Source organism: Sprattus sprattus (assembly GCF_963457725.1).
Source record: "Sprattus sprattus genome assembly, chromosome: 11".
NCBI classification, from domain to species: Eukaryota; Metazoa; Chordata; class Actinopteri; order Clupeiformes; family Clupeidae; genus Sprattus; species Sprattus sprattus.
Window position 1 is genome coordinate 11650031 of NC_137909.1, and position 16065 is coordinate 11666095.

Below are 16065 nucleotides of genomic sequence, written 5' to 3' on the forward strand. Positions count from 1 at the left end.
AGCCCTGTGTTCTGTAAAGCACCTAGAGACAATTGTATTAATTTAATTTAATTTAATTTAATTTAATTTAATTTAATTATTAAGTGTAAGACACCATATGGCACAGTTTGTGCTATAAGTGATATGGCATATCTTAACCCCACACATGTTGCAAATATATAGTACTGAACACACAGACTATTTCCAAACTATGAGGTAAACATGCTCTAACATTTGAGACATCAAAATTTTAACGTGTCCTATCTTACTTGTGCAGGTACTTCTGATCATTAGCCTTGTCCAGCTCACTCCCCCCCAGTACGGAAGGAGCTACCTGTACCCGGGCTGGGCCCAAGGCCTGGGCTGGATGTTCACCCTTTGCTCCATCGGCTGGATCCCTCTGGGCGCTCTGCACGAGCTGTGCCGCAGGGAGGGGACACTGCTGCAGGTTAAGACATGGACAGAACAAACTAGACACCCGACACATTAAAGGCACCCAGTGCAACTTTATGTAAACATTCAATGAAAAATAAACATTCAATTTCTAGTCTTTTTTACACGTAGTAAGTTTCAATAACTCCATACCATTACATATCGTCATTCAAGGAGCAAAGATGAGACGTCATTGTGTGGTGAGAACTGATAGAAAATCGTAAACAACAACAATCGCCGGGGGGGAGAGGCCATTTTTCCATTGACTGGAAGCCTGCTGTATTTATTGTAGGTTACAAAAAATAAAGAAAATGGCGGCGATTGTTGTTGTTATCGATTTTCTATCAGTTCTCACCACACAACGACGTCTCATCTTTGCTCCTTGAATGTCGATATGGAATGGTATGGAGTTATTGAAACTTACTACGTTTAAAAAAGACTAAAAATTGAATGTTTATTTTTAAGCCTCGAAAGTTGCACTGGGTGCCTTTAAACACAAGCATAAAGACACACACGCTCACATAAACACATAGACACACAGCTATATGCTATCACTCTGAAAATCACATACACACAGACACACACACACACACTTACATGCAATCACGTGAGCACCTATACACACACACACACACACACACACACAAAGTGCACATAATGAAAGTCGTTTAATGAAGGTATCCTCCTTTTTATAACATATGGCCCTCTCTTTTAATCCTGTTCCATATCTTCTTTTTCACAGAGACTAAGAGCAGCTGGAGTCCCTGAGCCAACCATTGTTAGTGACCCTTCCCACCTCCAGGGGGAGTGTGTGCCCCTGAGCAGCATCTGAGATCAACACGCCGTTCTAAGCACTTCCCAGAAGAAGAACCACACACAAACACACAAACACACACACACACACACACACACACACACACACACACACACACACACAGAGAGAGACACACACACACACACACACACTCTCCAGACAGATAGCAGGCCACTGGAAAGGCTCTACCGGATCCAAGCCAGAATCAGCTGCAGTCTGGGTTATGAAGTTACTGCTTATCCTTCCCCAAAACATCCCTGATCTAGTGTTTCTGTTCTGATAACATTTGACCTCTATAATCTCCTTTTACCTGCAAAACAGTTTTGAATAAAAAATAAGTCCATACTCTAAACTGTAATCTATAATTAGCAACATGATGCAAAAATGCCAGTTGGGAATGCAGTTATGGCCTCTGTCAGAAAGAAGTAAAGAAGTGACATTTGGATACTTAGTAACATTGGAAACAAAGTGTATATGTGTATATTGACTGTATGTGATTTAAATGCTGCATCCTCTCACACAGGAGTGATGTCCACCCCAAATGTTCATTACTCAGTTAGAGAATTCTTGAATGTTGCCATTACATGGTGGAACCAGACATTTTAACTGTTACTGTAATGCAATGTACCATAATAGATGGTATTATAGTTGGTACCAAGATACTATGTGGCTGTATCAGTTTAAGAGTAGCAGTAATTAAGAGGTGAAGGACAGTAGTCTGCTTCAAAGAGGAAGCCAATGAACTTATGAAGATGTATTTGATCCACGTGTTGTATAAATGTTGAGTTCTCCAAAGAAGTGGTGGTGAGACATGAACTAGAAGGCACAAACAGACCTTTTCAATGCCTACTGGAGTTTATTATTTATCCATCCACTGAGTTTTTGAGGAAAGCATAACATGTTTTTCCCCTTAAGCTAACCTTAGGCCATGTCTCCACGAGCCCGGTTATTTTTGAAACCATGAACAGATGTTCCTGGTTGTATGTCCTGTCCACATGCTACCGCGCTTTTGGAACCCTGAAACCGTGGTTTTTTGAAACCAGAGTCCAGGGTGGGGTTTTCGGCCAGGGTTGGTTTCACCGGGTGCGTGTGGACACTGCAACTGTGATTGTTTTTCCCGTTTACGTCATAGCTGCGAGCCTGCTTCACTTCAGCACACGCACAGCAATGACGTTAACGGGAAAAACACATCAGCGGTTAGAAAAATGAAGTGGATGTTGTTTATTGCCATGCTGTCGGCATTATGTGGTTGTCACATGCAGTTGCTCAACCTAATGCAACAACAAAGGCGCCTAGACCAGCAGCGATGATCATGTCAGTATATTTGGACTGCACACTCTCCCAGTCCACACTCTCTTCTATTTTCTGAACTCTGTATTCATTTGCGATGTTTAGCAGCAACTCCACCTCGCTGTCCGTCCATACAAACGAGTCCTTGCGCGCCATTGTTGTTTGTATTTGGTGATTTCTTTTCCCGGTATCTTTTCATTGGTTAAAACAGCCTTCCCATGTTACCTTACATCGCCACTTATGGTTGTGGCATGTGTATTACACGTGCATTGTGTCACTTGGTGGCGGCTTCCACGGTTGCGTATGTACAGAGTATTTTTATTACACCACTCGTGTGGTCGCGGAGCAAAACTCCGGTTTCAAAAATAACCGGGCTCGTGGAGCCATGGCCTTAATCTTGGTAACAGTAGAACACAATACGTGCCCCGTCTTGGAATGGGTGCAGCTGTGCTGGTTCAGCCTAGATGGTCTCAGCTGAAGTTGATCCAAGTTGTACTTCCAGTCCAGGTTGTTTGGTGTGTGTGTGTTTACTTGCACTGGCTGCCGGGCAGGTGCTCATTCTCAGGGTTGTAAGTAGTGGTGGCGAAACACTCTGCTGCCTTCCTGTCACACTCACAGATGAAATGCTCACACTCATCGTTGTTGTTGACTGTCAGAAAAAGATGCAGGGGAGAGTATGACACCGACAACATGAGCTTTCAAACTTAGCCTCTCCTTCTGTTCTATCTTACTCCAGACTTATGTCAAATGTTTTGCTAGTGTGCTACACTGAAATTAATCCAACATACTGTACAAGTAAGGCCTAAGCCATAGATGATTATTAACCAAAGGAGAAGGCGAGTGTCTGACTGTGACCCACCTGGACAGGTGATGGTATTCCTTGGCTTGTCGCAGGTAAAGCTGTAGATCTCGGTGTAGGGGTTATCCAGAATGGCCCAGCACTCAGGATGCTGCATGGCATCGTCATAGCAACGGTCATGCACCTCACAGCACCTGGGTGTATGTCAAGTGGTCATGTGTTGAATGTAACAGACACTCATAGCCATTCACCTACATAGGATTGTAAAACGGAAGTTTCCCTGGACCAAAAAAGGGACCGGGCCGTCTGAAAGGCGTGTATTAGTGAACGGTGCTGTCGGCGTTTTGCTGGAAAAGTAACGTTCATTAAACCTCACATTTAATGCTCGTATTTAATCTGACTCCATTATCTCTAAGATCTGACTCTACTTTTTTGGGAACCCAGTCTAAGTTCCTCTCTTAAACTGTATATAGTTATATTAAATCGTGAGCTGGTCTCCAACCCTATGCACTCATCATCTGTATTTGAATTCCTTCTCTTACTTTCTAATAACCGTGTTCCACACAGTAATAGCGTCATTGAAGGACTTGCCTCGGCCGGCCGATTCCCTTTTGGACAAATCCACCGTCATAATATGCATCTAGTCTGAGCTAACCACAGAGGTCTCATAATGCTGCTAAAGGTATATTTTCAGCTTGATGGCGTCACGTGATTCAGGGACAGAACGCCAGACTGCTGCCCGTTCCTAGTTTAAAACACGCACACGCAGTACAGAGGCTGATCACCTACCTATCTCTATATTATACATTAACAGTTCACTATGGCATGTCTTAGCTCAGGTGATTATAGCCAGGAACACCCAGCTTGATGCTGGTGTCTGCAACTTAACCCTAGTTAGTATTAGCGGGACACTATATCATAACATCAGTTAATGATTTCAGAAGAAGACAGCGTAGGTCAGAATTTACCAAGTTTATTTTAACAAGAAGCAAGTTACCATTAATAGTTATAAAACAATCCTAAGTGAATAAACCAGTCTAACTACCAAGGAACATATCTAAATTGAAGGATGTTAAGTCTACATGAAACATAAAAACACTTCCAGAAACATGAACATACCTGGCTGCTGCGAAATGACTAACTCACACGGATGTGAGGGAGATCTGAAGACAGAAGACTCCAAGAGCTTTGTCTGTCTTACCCTTATATACCCATTTTCGTCCTGCATCTAAACCTAATGATAACCCCCCTTAACAGGATGTTTCTCAAGATGAGATTCACACATTAACAACCAAATGGAGGGAATTCCCTCCACCTCTATTCAGGGGCATCTTCGCCCTCTCACAGAGGCCAAAAGGATCAAGTCTCTGTTACCTATGTTTTCCTTAATATATACAGCTGTAGAACTGAGACCATTTTCCCACTCAGATTGAGACCATTAAAATGAGTCCAAACATCATGCAGAAATCACTTTCTAATATCACATTGAGTTTGACCCTCTCATCCTCATTGTCCTGTTCCTAGTTTGACCTCAGCAATTTACACAGAGACAAACAGGAACAGAGATCTGAGATAAGAGTCTCTGCAGGGGGCTGGGAAGATCAACACTACACCAGCACAACAGGGCACCATAAAACAACACCCAGTCCCACCAAATGAATTAATTAACAGAAGAATACTGCCATCTGTGATTTTCCACTTCAAAGAGCCATTTCCTCCTTACAGACCCCCCTTGACCCCATTGGGGTCAAATATGAACATGACCCCATAGGAGTCATTCGGGCAGTTTTGCCTGTGGCAGGATGGCTCTTCCAATTCTCACTTGTTGTTGCTGATGTATGTAATTGTCTGAGAATGAAAATGTCTTTGTGTCCCTTTTCAGGGCATGAATGAAGCGTTTGAGTACCACCCCTGATCCAGGTTTCAGGAGGTATTTGGTCTGTTGTCTGACCTGTTGCACCAGGCTCATGGTGTTAGTAAGAGCCTGCATACCTTCCTCACAAAAGGTGTCCTCCCCCCTAGGGAGAAACATTCATGTCCAGTGGAACTCTTTTTATAAAGTTGAACTGCCCCATGGAGTCCTCGGTTACCTCCAGACAACACTGTTGTTTGTTGGGCAGGTCAGACCTCCATAGGGAAAGGAGTTCATTTCACGGAGGATACATTCTTGTGTGCGTGACACCTGGATGGCATCAGCATATCCATGGAGTGACTATACATGCATTAAGTACCATTAAAGGAGAAAGGTTGCAAAGTAATACAGGTACATACAACATACATGATATCTCATGGCAATAAGTCAGAGTGGAAAACAAGGTCTCAGTCCTTCTCACTGTCATCTATTCTATTGTGTGATCTCGTTTCAATACCCGATTTTCTACCACTACTCCTATTGAACGTTTGGTGGTAGAATTTAGAAAGACTTGTTCAGGGTGACTTAAAAGAAAGGCAGCCAAGAACCCTATGCAGCCGGTATATTCACTTTCTGTATACATCTTTAATGTTCCCATTTTTGAATACTGGATATTTTTTAATTTGTTCAGACGCAAACCACCTATGCAGATCCAGGATGCCAATGATCCCTTAAGCATGTTTAGGTGACTTGCGCAGGCACAGATACTTTGTGATACTTTTTGCCTGGCAGTGGTGAACAAGTCCTGTGTATATGTTCTGCAGGCTAAGGCACGTTCGATGGTACGGGTCTGATTGAATATTTGGGTGACTATCGGTTAGAGGCGCCAGCGCCTCGGATTTAACCGCTTTGATTAAAAAATGTTGTTGCTATTAGTGAAGTGTTGAAAACCAGTCGCGTTCTGATTTGCCAACCCTGCTGAATATTGAGATTGTCCAGTAAGACTGTATATGTTGTCAAGAGAATTAGCTGCGTCAAAGAGACCAATCATATCTTCAATTAGGTCTTGCTTTGCTTGTGCAGTTTACAGCTGGAACAACAAATCTGCTTTCATAATCAGAAACTAAATCATCGATGCGTGCCTGTAGCCATGCCTATTTTCCTCATCTGCATTACTACAGTGTTCTACATACGCTGACATTACATTGGAAATGTTGTACGACACATGTGCCATGACAAGATTTATATCGTGTTTCCCTGTTGGAGTAAAAAGATTTAAGGTTATGTTTGTGTTTGTGTATCCTATATGTATGACATTATGTGGTACTATGTGTATGCACTGGTATGCGGACAGTTCTAGCTCCTTAGTGCTGAGACTTTTTTTAGGATCTAGACCGTTGTTCTCTTGCCAATACATTATGTTCATGACGCTTACGTCAGAACCAGAATGCTTTTTAGTTGTTACCCGACTGTGGTATATTAAAGTCTAACAAAACATATGTCCAGTGATATTTAATCTATGGAGATGGGTGGATCCTGAGTTACAGCAAATCCGTTTATTACAATTTGGTTCCGGTGCTAATCCGGGAGGCCATGTTAATATCTGCTAAAATAGAATTTGTATATGACGTGTGGATGGCCCCTTAGAATATTTCCATACCCATCTCCCGCACTGGAACTTATGGCTGTTGGCCCGACTCTTTCCTGACGTCGGTGCCCATGATATGGTGGTGACTGACCTGGACACAACACAACACAAAACAGTTATTGACTGACTGATTTTTAAACTTTTACATCGTAACATATGGTACCTTTATAGCTTCCCTTCAATGGTCACAGCCAAGCAGCTGTTCCAGTCTGCTTTGATTCGATATGGCTTCACTGACACCTGGGAAGCCCAGGCCCTTTCTTTCACACACACACACATCCCCCATCACCATATCTCCGCCTCCAAATTTGACTTCAGAGTTTGGGCTCAATGGTACATCAATGACCACCCTGTCATTAGCTCATATGGACTAATGCCTGTGGGTTTTAATACCATTGCCCTCAGCAATGGTTATAACCGTAGACAGTGCATCAGACCAGTTGTTGTTATGTGAGCAATATGTTTTACCATTTCTTTCCATGATGGCTTGGTTTTTGTGTTCAACCATTCCAGAGTTTTGAGGTCTGCATGGATATGGAAATTCTGCACAATGTTTAAAGTTTTACACATGTCATTCATCACCTGCCCTGTGAAGTGGGTTACCTAAACAGATTTTATTTAAATTGGTGCGCCCAAGAGAGGGATAATATGGTTCGCTAACCTCTGTGCCACTGTTTGCGCTGTTTTGTTTCGAGTAGGAATTACTTTTACTATTTTTATTTTTGAAAAATGTATCTATCAATGTTCATGAAAACAATAGCGATACCCCCCTTGGCACTATAGCGGACCAATGAAATCCCTCTGTAGGTTCTCCCACGGGACTTTTGGTGGTTCAGGCCTGCGCAATCAGATGCAACCTGGTATGTCTTGATTCACAGAATCACAGACAAGGCATGAGTCGCATCCGCTATGTACATCTGAGGCCGTTGCTGGCCATCAAACGCACATTTTAATCAGTAGTAATATTATATCAACACTGTTGTTCCGTTGCTCGTGTTCATTCGGATTTTTGATTATATGAGTGCGTACATTTACACTGGATACGGAAGATTTGCGCGCCTGAATTGCATTTCTAGATCTCTATCACGTCTATTAATTACCTAACCGATCTCTGAGCAGTGACGCATATCATTCGGCCATGCATCAGCATTCCGAGCAGCGTGTGCTTGTTATGCACCCTCATGGCCTACAAACAAACAATGAGCTCTATTGCTGTTCTCAACCACTATACTGCGCAAATCTGCTGACTGCATTGATCATCGCTTTAATTGACTGGTGATTGTTACCTATGCAAAAAGACCACAAAACACCTATTTCCCAAATTACGCACCTTCTCCCATTCACGCGTTTACGCGGATAGAAACGCGAAATCGTTTCGATAAAGGAGGTTGGGAGGGCTCTCTTGTTGTGTGTATGCTTTCTTTCACTGTTGGACATGATTGTCTAATACTTTTGTTACTTTAGCCGATCAATTTCCATCTTACTTAATAACCAACCTGCTGCAGTATTAAATGGCCTAATTCTATCGGACAGAACGCGCAATGATCAAACAGCATGGGCCCAGATACCACGTCCTCTCCCGTTACGTATGTTTTCTCTCAAAACTATCTTATTCCCATGTATTCTACTTAAAAACATACATTTCTCTCATTGACTTACATTGGTCTTTAAATTGGCTTGCACTTGTGCTTCACTGACACCTGGCTAAGCCAAATCCAAGGAACCTCTTCTCTCCGTCTTTCTCTCTATCCCTCTCAATCTACTTTCTCTCACCCTCAGTCTCTCTACCTCGCTCCCTCTTTAGCTCTTTATCCAGAGCCACTCTTGTTCACTCCTCTTTCCTTCTTCCCCTCTTCTTGACTTTCTTTTTTCTTCTAACTTCTTGACTTTCTTTTTCCTGCTAACTGCCCTTTAGGCTCCTGCCGCTATATGTATCCTTGCTTTTGACTTAAATATATGGGTCAGATCATGCTGTTTGAACATTCGCTGTTTCTATTCCGATTGAAAAATATTTCCCATTTACTATTCTCACTATCCATTTTCACAAGGTGAACCTTCTAGTCATGTCCTTTCTTATAATAATTTTCCGACGATGTCGGGGCTTTTTTCTCATTCGGAAAGTAAATATTACTAACCTCCTTCAAGCCTGCCAGCCTTATCTGTGTGCTGCTTCTATCAGCCCGTAGGTCAGTATCTATCCTAAAAGGGGAGACCAGGCAGCAGTAACCCAACTGTCCCATAGACACTAATAACAGTCCTGCCACTGTTCCCCAATACGGCGCATAGCCGATGCAATTTCCTGGTTTTATACCGTAGCTTTACCATTAATGAGATTAACACCCCACATGTTGTATAACTATTAATGCTATATTTCACCAATTAGAAAACAAACTGAAGTGACTTTCTAACCACTTCGCTGAGTTTAAAAACAGATAATTAAATTGATTATTCCATGTGAATGAAAGCACACACACTTCAGCCCAGCCATGTAAATTAACGCATGAACGTCTCGGAACTCGCAACCTTCTCTTGCAAACCATACTAATTCCGGGTCATTACTCGATGTTAAAGTAATGCTTTCTGAGCTCAGGCGACGGAATGTGTCACTTAGTTGTTTTAACTTTCTGACTTCTCCGTCAATATGTTCATGTCCCTGAAATGTCATGTTTCCACTAAGTTTTCCCCCACCGGATTTCTACGATCTCCGGTATATCAGTGGGTATGTCGACCCATTCTACAATGTGTATATATGTATGAATGCAGTAACTTGCCCTCAATTTCATACAATAAAGAACAAAACTCTATACTCACCACCACAGCTGTAGGCCGCGAACAAGAATCGAAAAACTCATGTCACACGGGATTTCGAACTGCGCGGAGAAAACGTCACTCAGATGGGATTGGACGTATAGCACGTCGATCACACGTCGCCTGGTCACCACTGTAAAACGGAAGTTTCCCTGGACCAAAAAAGGGACCGGGCCGTCTGAAAGGCGTGTATTAGTGAACGGTGCTGTCGGCGTTTTGCTGGAAAAGTAACGTTCATTAAACCTCACATTTAATGCTCGTATTTAATCTGACTCCATTATCTCTAAGATCTGACTCTACTTTTTTGGGAACCCAGTCTAAGTTCCTCTCTTAAACTGTATATAGTTATATTAAATCGTGAGCTGGTCTCCAACCCTATGCACTCATCATCTGTATTTGAATTCCTTCTCTTACTTTCTAATAACCGTGTTCCACACAGTAATAGCGTCATTGAAGGACTTGCCTCGGCCGGCCGATTCCCTTTTGGACAAATCCACCGTCATAATATGCATCTAGTCTGAGCTAACCACAGAGGTCTCATAATGCTGCTAAAGGTATATTTTCAGCTTGATGGCGTCACGTGATTCAGGGACAGAACGCCAGACTGCTGCCCGTTCCTAGTTTAAAACACGCACACGCAGTACAGAGGCTGATCACCTACCTATCTCTATATTATACATTAACAGTTCACTATGGCATGTCTTAGCTCAGGTGATTATAGCCAGGAACACCCAGCTTGATGCTGGTGTCTGCAACTTAACCCTAGTTAGTATTAGCGGGACACTATATCATAACATCAGTTAATGATTTCAGAAGAAGACAGCGTAGGTCAGAATTTACCAAGTTTATTTTAACAAGAAGCAAGTTACCATTAATAGTTATAAAACAATCCTAAGTGAATAAACCAGTCTAACTACCAAGGAACATATCTAAATTGAAGGATGTTAAGTCTACATGAAACATAAAAACACTTCCAGAAACATGAACATACCTGGCTGCTGCGAAATGACTAACTCACACGGATGTGAGGGAGATCTGAAGACAGAAGACTCCAAGAGCTTTGTCTGTCTTACCCTTATATACCCATTTTCATCCTGCATCTAAACCTAATGATAACCCCCCTTAACAGGATGTTTCTCAAGATGAGATTCACACATTAACAACCAAATGGAGGGAATTCCCTCCCCCTCTATTCAGGGGCATCTTCGCCCTCTCACAGAGGCCAAAAGGATCAAGTCTCTGTTACCTATGTTTTCCTTAATATATACAGCTGTAGAACTGAGACCATTTTCCCACTCAGATTGAGACCATTAAAATGAGTCCAAACATCATGCAGAAATCACTTTCTAATATCACATTGAGTTTGACCCTCTCATCCTCATTGTCCTGTTCCTAGTTTGACCTCAGCAATTTACACAGAGACAAACAGGAACTGAGATCTGAGATAAGAGTCTCTGCAGGGGGCTGGGAAGATCAACACTACACCAGCACAACAGGGCACCATAAAACAACACCCAGTCCCACCAAATGAATTAATTAACAGAAGAATACTGCCATCTGTGATTTTCCACTTCAAAGAGCCATTTCCTCCTTACAGGATCTCTCTTGAACATCTATCAATATGGCACATGCATCTACTAATACTTACATTAAGTATTAAAGGCACAGTCCACAATTCTGGTGCTGCTATTTATATTTCTGCCCATTTACAGAGCCAGGACTGTGTATGAACACCAGAGGTTTTTTTTAGCGCGCACAGAACAGACAGCTAGAGGACAGCGAGGAGCAATTTGCTAAATTTGCCAGAAAAGTGTGTTTGATTACAATCATGGACTGCACTTTTTATAAGGTGAGTGTAGTTATGTGCCTTTCAGCACTAGGTGGTGGCGTTTCATCTGGTATTGCGATACCACAAGAGAAAGGCTTGCTCTACCAGGCTATATGGGACATATTTCCCTTAAACCCTTCACCCCAAGGAGACTGACCTGTCCAGATCATCCACAGGAGTTCCAGAGCCGCCCATTCCGCAGTAGCAGCCGTAGTCAGCAAAGTCCATGATGGGCCAGCTGGTAGGGTTCGCACAGATGATCATGTCCCTAAATTGCCACAGCCCCCTGTTGTACATGGCCTGAGCTACACGCGCACACACACACACACACAAACACACACACACACACACACACACACACAAAGAGCGAGTTAAGAAAGAAAGCATTCGCACAATAAATACTTACATTTTGCTGTCACTGGTGAAAGCATTAAGGACTAGAGTTTACTATAATGAAGTTTCCTGGTCAAATAACAATATAAATTATACAATGTGATATAATAATATAATAATTATAATAACATAATGTTTCATTTTAAACACACACCACTGAAAACCCTAGAGCTGTATGTGGCATCTAAGATCGGGATAAGACCAAGCTACACAGTTATAATGATGCATGTTAGAAACAGCACAGATAGCATGGTACAGCACAGTATTCCTTTCCTAGTACTTTCCAGTACTCCTAAGCGTTATCAAAAACTAAAAAGTATTGAACTCCAATCCATCGGTCACTGATCTGTTTGACTGGGGGAAAAAAACAATTTCAATTCGTCACATCATTCAGTGTACAATACAAGGTAACGTGAAAAAGAGACAAACTGAAAATAAATAATCTGCCTGTGTCATCAGTGTGTGTGTGTGTGTGTGTGTGTGTGTGTGTGTGATGTCACTCACCAAAGCACAGACCAAAAGACAGGAGAAGAATGGCAGAGAGAGTGTTCATGTTGTCCAGAGAAGTGACCTGCTCACATCCCTGGAGACCTTTTTATTCTCTCCTGCAGCCTTGGCTCCTGATGATAAGGCTGACAAACGTACACATGCTGTGCATTGTAAACTAGCGTGCACTTGTACATTTTAATTGAGTTGTTGATTGTTGCTGTGTGGTTGAAGGCTGCACTTACTGGCTTTTCAACACTTTTCTGTTGGTGACAAATTATGTTTAGATCAAACAGAAACGTCACATTTCGCTGTTATCATTTATCAGGAGCTCTGTATTAAACGTCAATAGGCTAAATAAAGATAACAGACACACATACACAGGAATCTTACACTGTCTTTGGTTGATGTTATCCGTGTGTGATTATTTATACAACAAAAAGAATGATCCGTTTAAACATCAAGTCCAAACGTGAACCAGTAGGCTATTGCCAGGCCGCAGCGTCGGCCTGCTTCCTCGATTTTCTTTAGAATATATCCAAAAATCCCGTGCGTAAACGTTATCCCAAGAAGGAAAACATTCCTATTTAAAATCAAAAATAGAAATACATTGCCGTTGTAGGCCTACAAAAAAAAACACGACCAAATTCCCGCTTATCTCACCAAATCCCGAGCTGGATAAATTCCTTTTAAAGTCATTTTAAAGTTTAAACTTAGCTTGCCGCCACTTCTTCATTCAACATTCCACAATCTCCCCCTTTCTTGCGTTCACCTGCCTCACTACAACCCAGGAGCGTACCTATTTAAAGTGATAGGCAGGGCCGGCCCAAGCACATTTGGCGCTCTGGGCAAGCTTCACTCCTGGCGCAAGCTTTGATGGAAACTTTGCTGCTGCATTAGAAAGATGATGAGCTTTAACCCAGACCAAGTCTCCATCAGATAATTGCCCATTTCTCCTGTGGATATTATAATACCTGGCTTGTCTGGCTTTGGCTGCATTCACTCTCCTACTGACCTCTTCTGCTAGCTTCTGGTGTCTTTCCAGCACATAGTGCTGGCTGTTCTGGAGATGGCATAGGGGATTTGGCAATGAGCCTTTCCAGTGGTCTTTTCAGGCTCCTTCCAACCGCCAGTTGAGCTGGTGTTGTCCCGGTGGTATCATGCACGGCAGTGTTTATTGCAAACCTAAACTCGGGCAACCAGTGGTCCCACTCCCTGTGATTACGCCCAACATACGAGGCCATCCTTGTCTTAAGGGTTCTATTGACGTGCTCTGTTAAATTTGAGTGTGGGTGGTAGCTAGTGGTCAGTTTCTGGGTGACACCCCAATTCTTACACAGATCTGCCAGCAGATCACTGATGAACTGGGATCCTCTGTCTGTCAGTAAGTACTTGGGTACACCCAACAGTAGAAACACATCACCTTTGATGATCCGACAAAGCTTAGTAGATGTACTGTCTCTCAAAGGGAACAGTTCCACCCACTTAGTATAGTAATCCACTATTACTAATAGGAAGGTGTTCCGTTGCTTGGTCATTGGCAAGGGTCCCATGTTATCAATCCCCAGCATGCAGTTCAGCTCTTCTACGACTGTTGTTTGAAGTAGACCTGCTGGCTTTTGGTTAGATGGTTTATATTGCTGACAGGTTTGGCAATTCTTTATGTAAGACCATACATCTTTTAAGATTGAGGGCCACCAAGCAACGTCCATGATTTTCGGCAACTTCTTCATACGGACCAAATGCCCTCGTAATGGATTGTCATGGTAATAGCCAAGAAAGTCATTCACCAAAGCATTAAGCTCAACTAATTGGTATCTGGCCACACCCTTGGTACTAGGAAGTCTCTGATACAGCACCCCCTGGTATTCTTCAAAACCGATCCGATCACTTCTGCCATCGGAGTCAGTGATTGGCCTGAGCTTTTTGAGGTCATCATCCTTGGCTTGTGCTTGGGAAATCTTCTTAATATTTTCAACTTAGATATTTATTTTTGTTAACAAACTAACTCAAATTATCTCCTGAACATAACTCAGTCATACACTCTGTCTGTCCTTCCTCATCTGTGTGGGCTCCTCTGAACCAGGTAGGGGTAACTGATTCTCCCTTTTTTGTTTTACTTGTTGATAACCTGATCCAAGATGAAAGAGAGCAGCTACCCTGAGCTGCTTGCTGCAGTTCCCTGAACTTCTGCTTTTTGAGTCTCTTTTTTGGCATTATGCTGCAAATTGTGTAAATGAGATGAATCAATGTTGTGCTGTGCATAATAATCAAGAGTGACTTACATAATCTCTGTAAAACTGACAAGACAGTACAAACACATATATGTTTTTTTTTACTGTTTTCTGACTGAGTTTAAGCATAATGTCTGTGCACGTGCCTGAGCTGGACAAGGCTTTGAAATCACAGATTTTGTGAGTTTTGTGTTTGTTTATTTTTTAGGAAACGTCGGACCAGTTGCGACATAATGTTTTAAGCGGCGCTAATGTTGTGGTTTATTTATCACCAAACAACGTCGTGGGATTGCACAAACACTGTCATTATCTGCTTGTCTGATACTGCGGGTCAGAGAAGAAGTAGGCTGCAGCCGTTTGGCCTGGCGCTAGGCACTGCATGAGCATTAAGTGGAGGAGGAGGAGGGAGGGGCTTGTTAGCGCCGCGGAGCATGTCGGAGCGAAATTCTCACAAGAATTCAAATAAATGCCCGGTCAGAAATCAAAACACATTTGGGGAGAATTGATGACAGAGAGAGTAATTGTATTCTTAAACATTGAAGAATCCAGAAAGAATTTGGCTCCAGCAGAAGGGGCACTTTTCTCATCCAGGGCAAAATGGAAGGTGCTTGAGCACCACTAGGGGTCTATCTGTGAACGTGCCTGCTCCCTTGCACTCCTCTCCTGCTCTCTTTTTCTGAACCCAGGTGTTGCATGGGATTCCAGCCACTATGGGGGAGCTGTCCTCTGTATGAAGAGAGATGGGAGCTGAGGGGAACTGATACAATGGACTTTGCAGGATACAGGAGAGATGCTTGGCTAACATCACTCCCACTATGGACTAAATATATTACAAAAACTAAGGACATGCTTGCTTGAAATTCTCATAAGGAGTTTTACGCTAATGTGTAAACTTGACTCCTCTGCAGCTGTAGAAATGATATATGTACTATTTCCTTTAGGAAGTGCTCTACTTTAATATTTTGCGCTAAGTCTTATGTTAATTATAACTGCATTGATACTTTATGTTGATTTGCTGTATTTTATTTCTGTTGCATGATGCTGTGTCAGTGTTGAACAGTTGCACTGACTAATGTGAGATGCCCTCAGATGAAGGCAGACCAAGTATTTTAATGTAATATTTTTTTAATTATATGCACAGTGATTATACTTAAATGCATGACTTGACCTTTGGGATTTTGTGTTGTTTGAAATGGGAGGTAATGAGCAGGTGTATTAAAGTCCTGCTTCCATAACAACACCAAAGAGACTTGAGTCTTGACAGAATGGTAATTTCACACTGACAGCGGTCGCACACCGCTCAACATCAGTACAGTACTATTAAAAAAACGATTGGGGAACCTCATCAAAACTGGGATCCATCAAAATAAAAAAAAAATCTATTTTTAGGCCAACTTCTGTACTGGGTAAATATAGATTTATTTAAGTATAAATATATAATTCTATGTGGGTTAAATAAAGTTTTTGTTGTTTGTTTCTGAAAAAAACTAGAGCATGGCCCT

At 42.2% G+C, this 16065-nt stretch overlaps 1 protein-coding gene and 1 pseudogene across 2 annotated transcripts; both read right to left on the reverse strand.

Moving 5' to 3' along the window:
- Positions 1-3042: 3042 nt before the first annotated feature.
- Positions 3043-11747, reverse strand: LOC308372314 (phospholipase A2-like; the record flags this gene model as incomplete). Its single annotated transcript, XM_080847470.1, has 3 exons — positions 3043-3164; positions 3375-3508; positions 11608-11747. 3 exons carry the CDS (start codon positions 11745-11747, stop codon positions 3043-3045), a joined length of 396 nt encoding a protein of 131 aa, XP_080703596.1.
- On the reverse strand, positions 5333-10125 carry LOC308372859 (annotated as a pseudogene). Its single transcript has 4 exons — positions 10037-10125; positions 6827-6905; positions 5945-6127; positions 5333-5526 (listed from the first exon to the last, which is right to left on the reverse strand). The product of its transcript is annotated as an uncharacterized misc_RNA (transcript).
- Positions 11748-16065: the final 4318 nt, after the last annotated feature.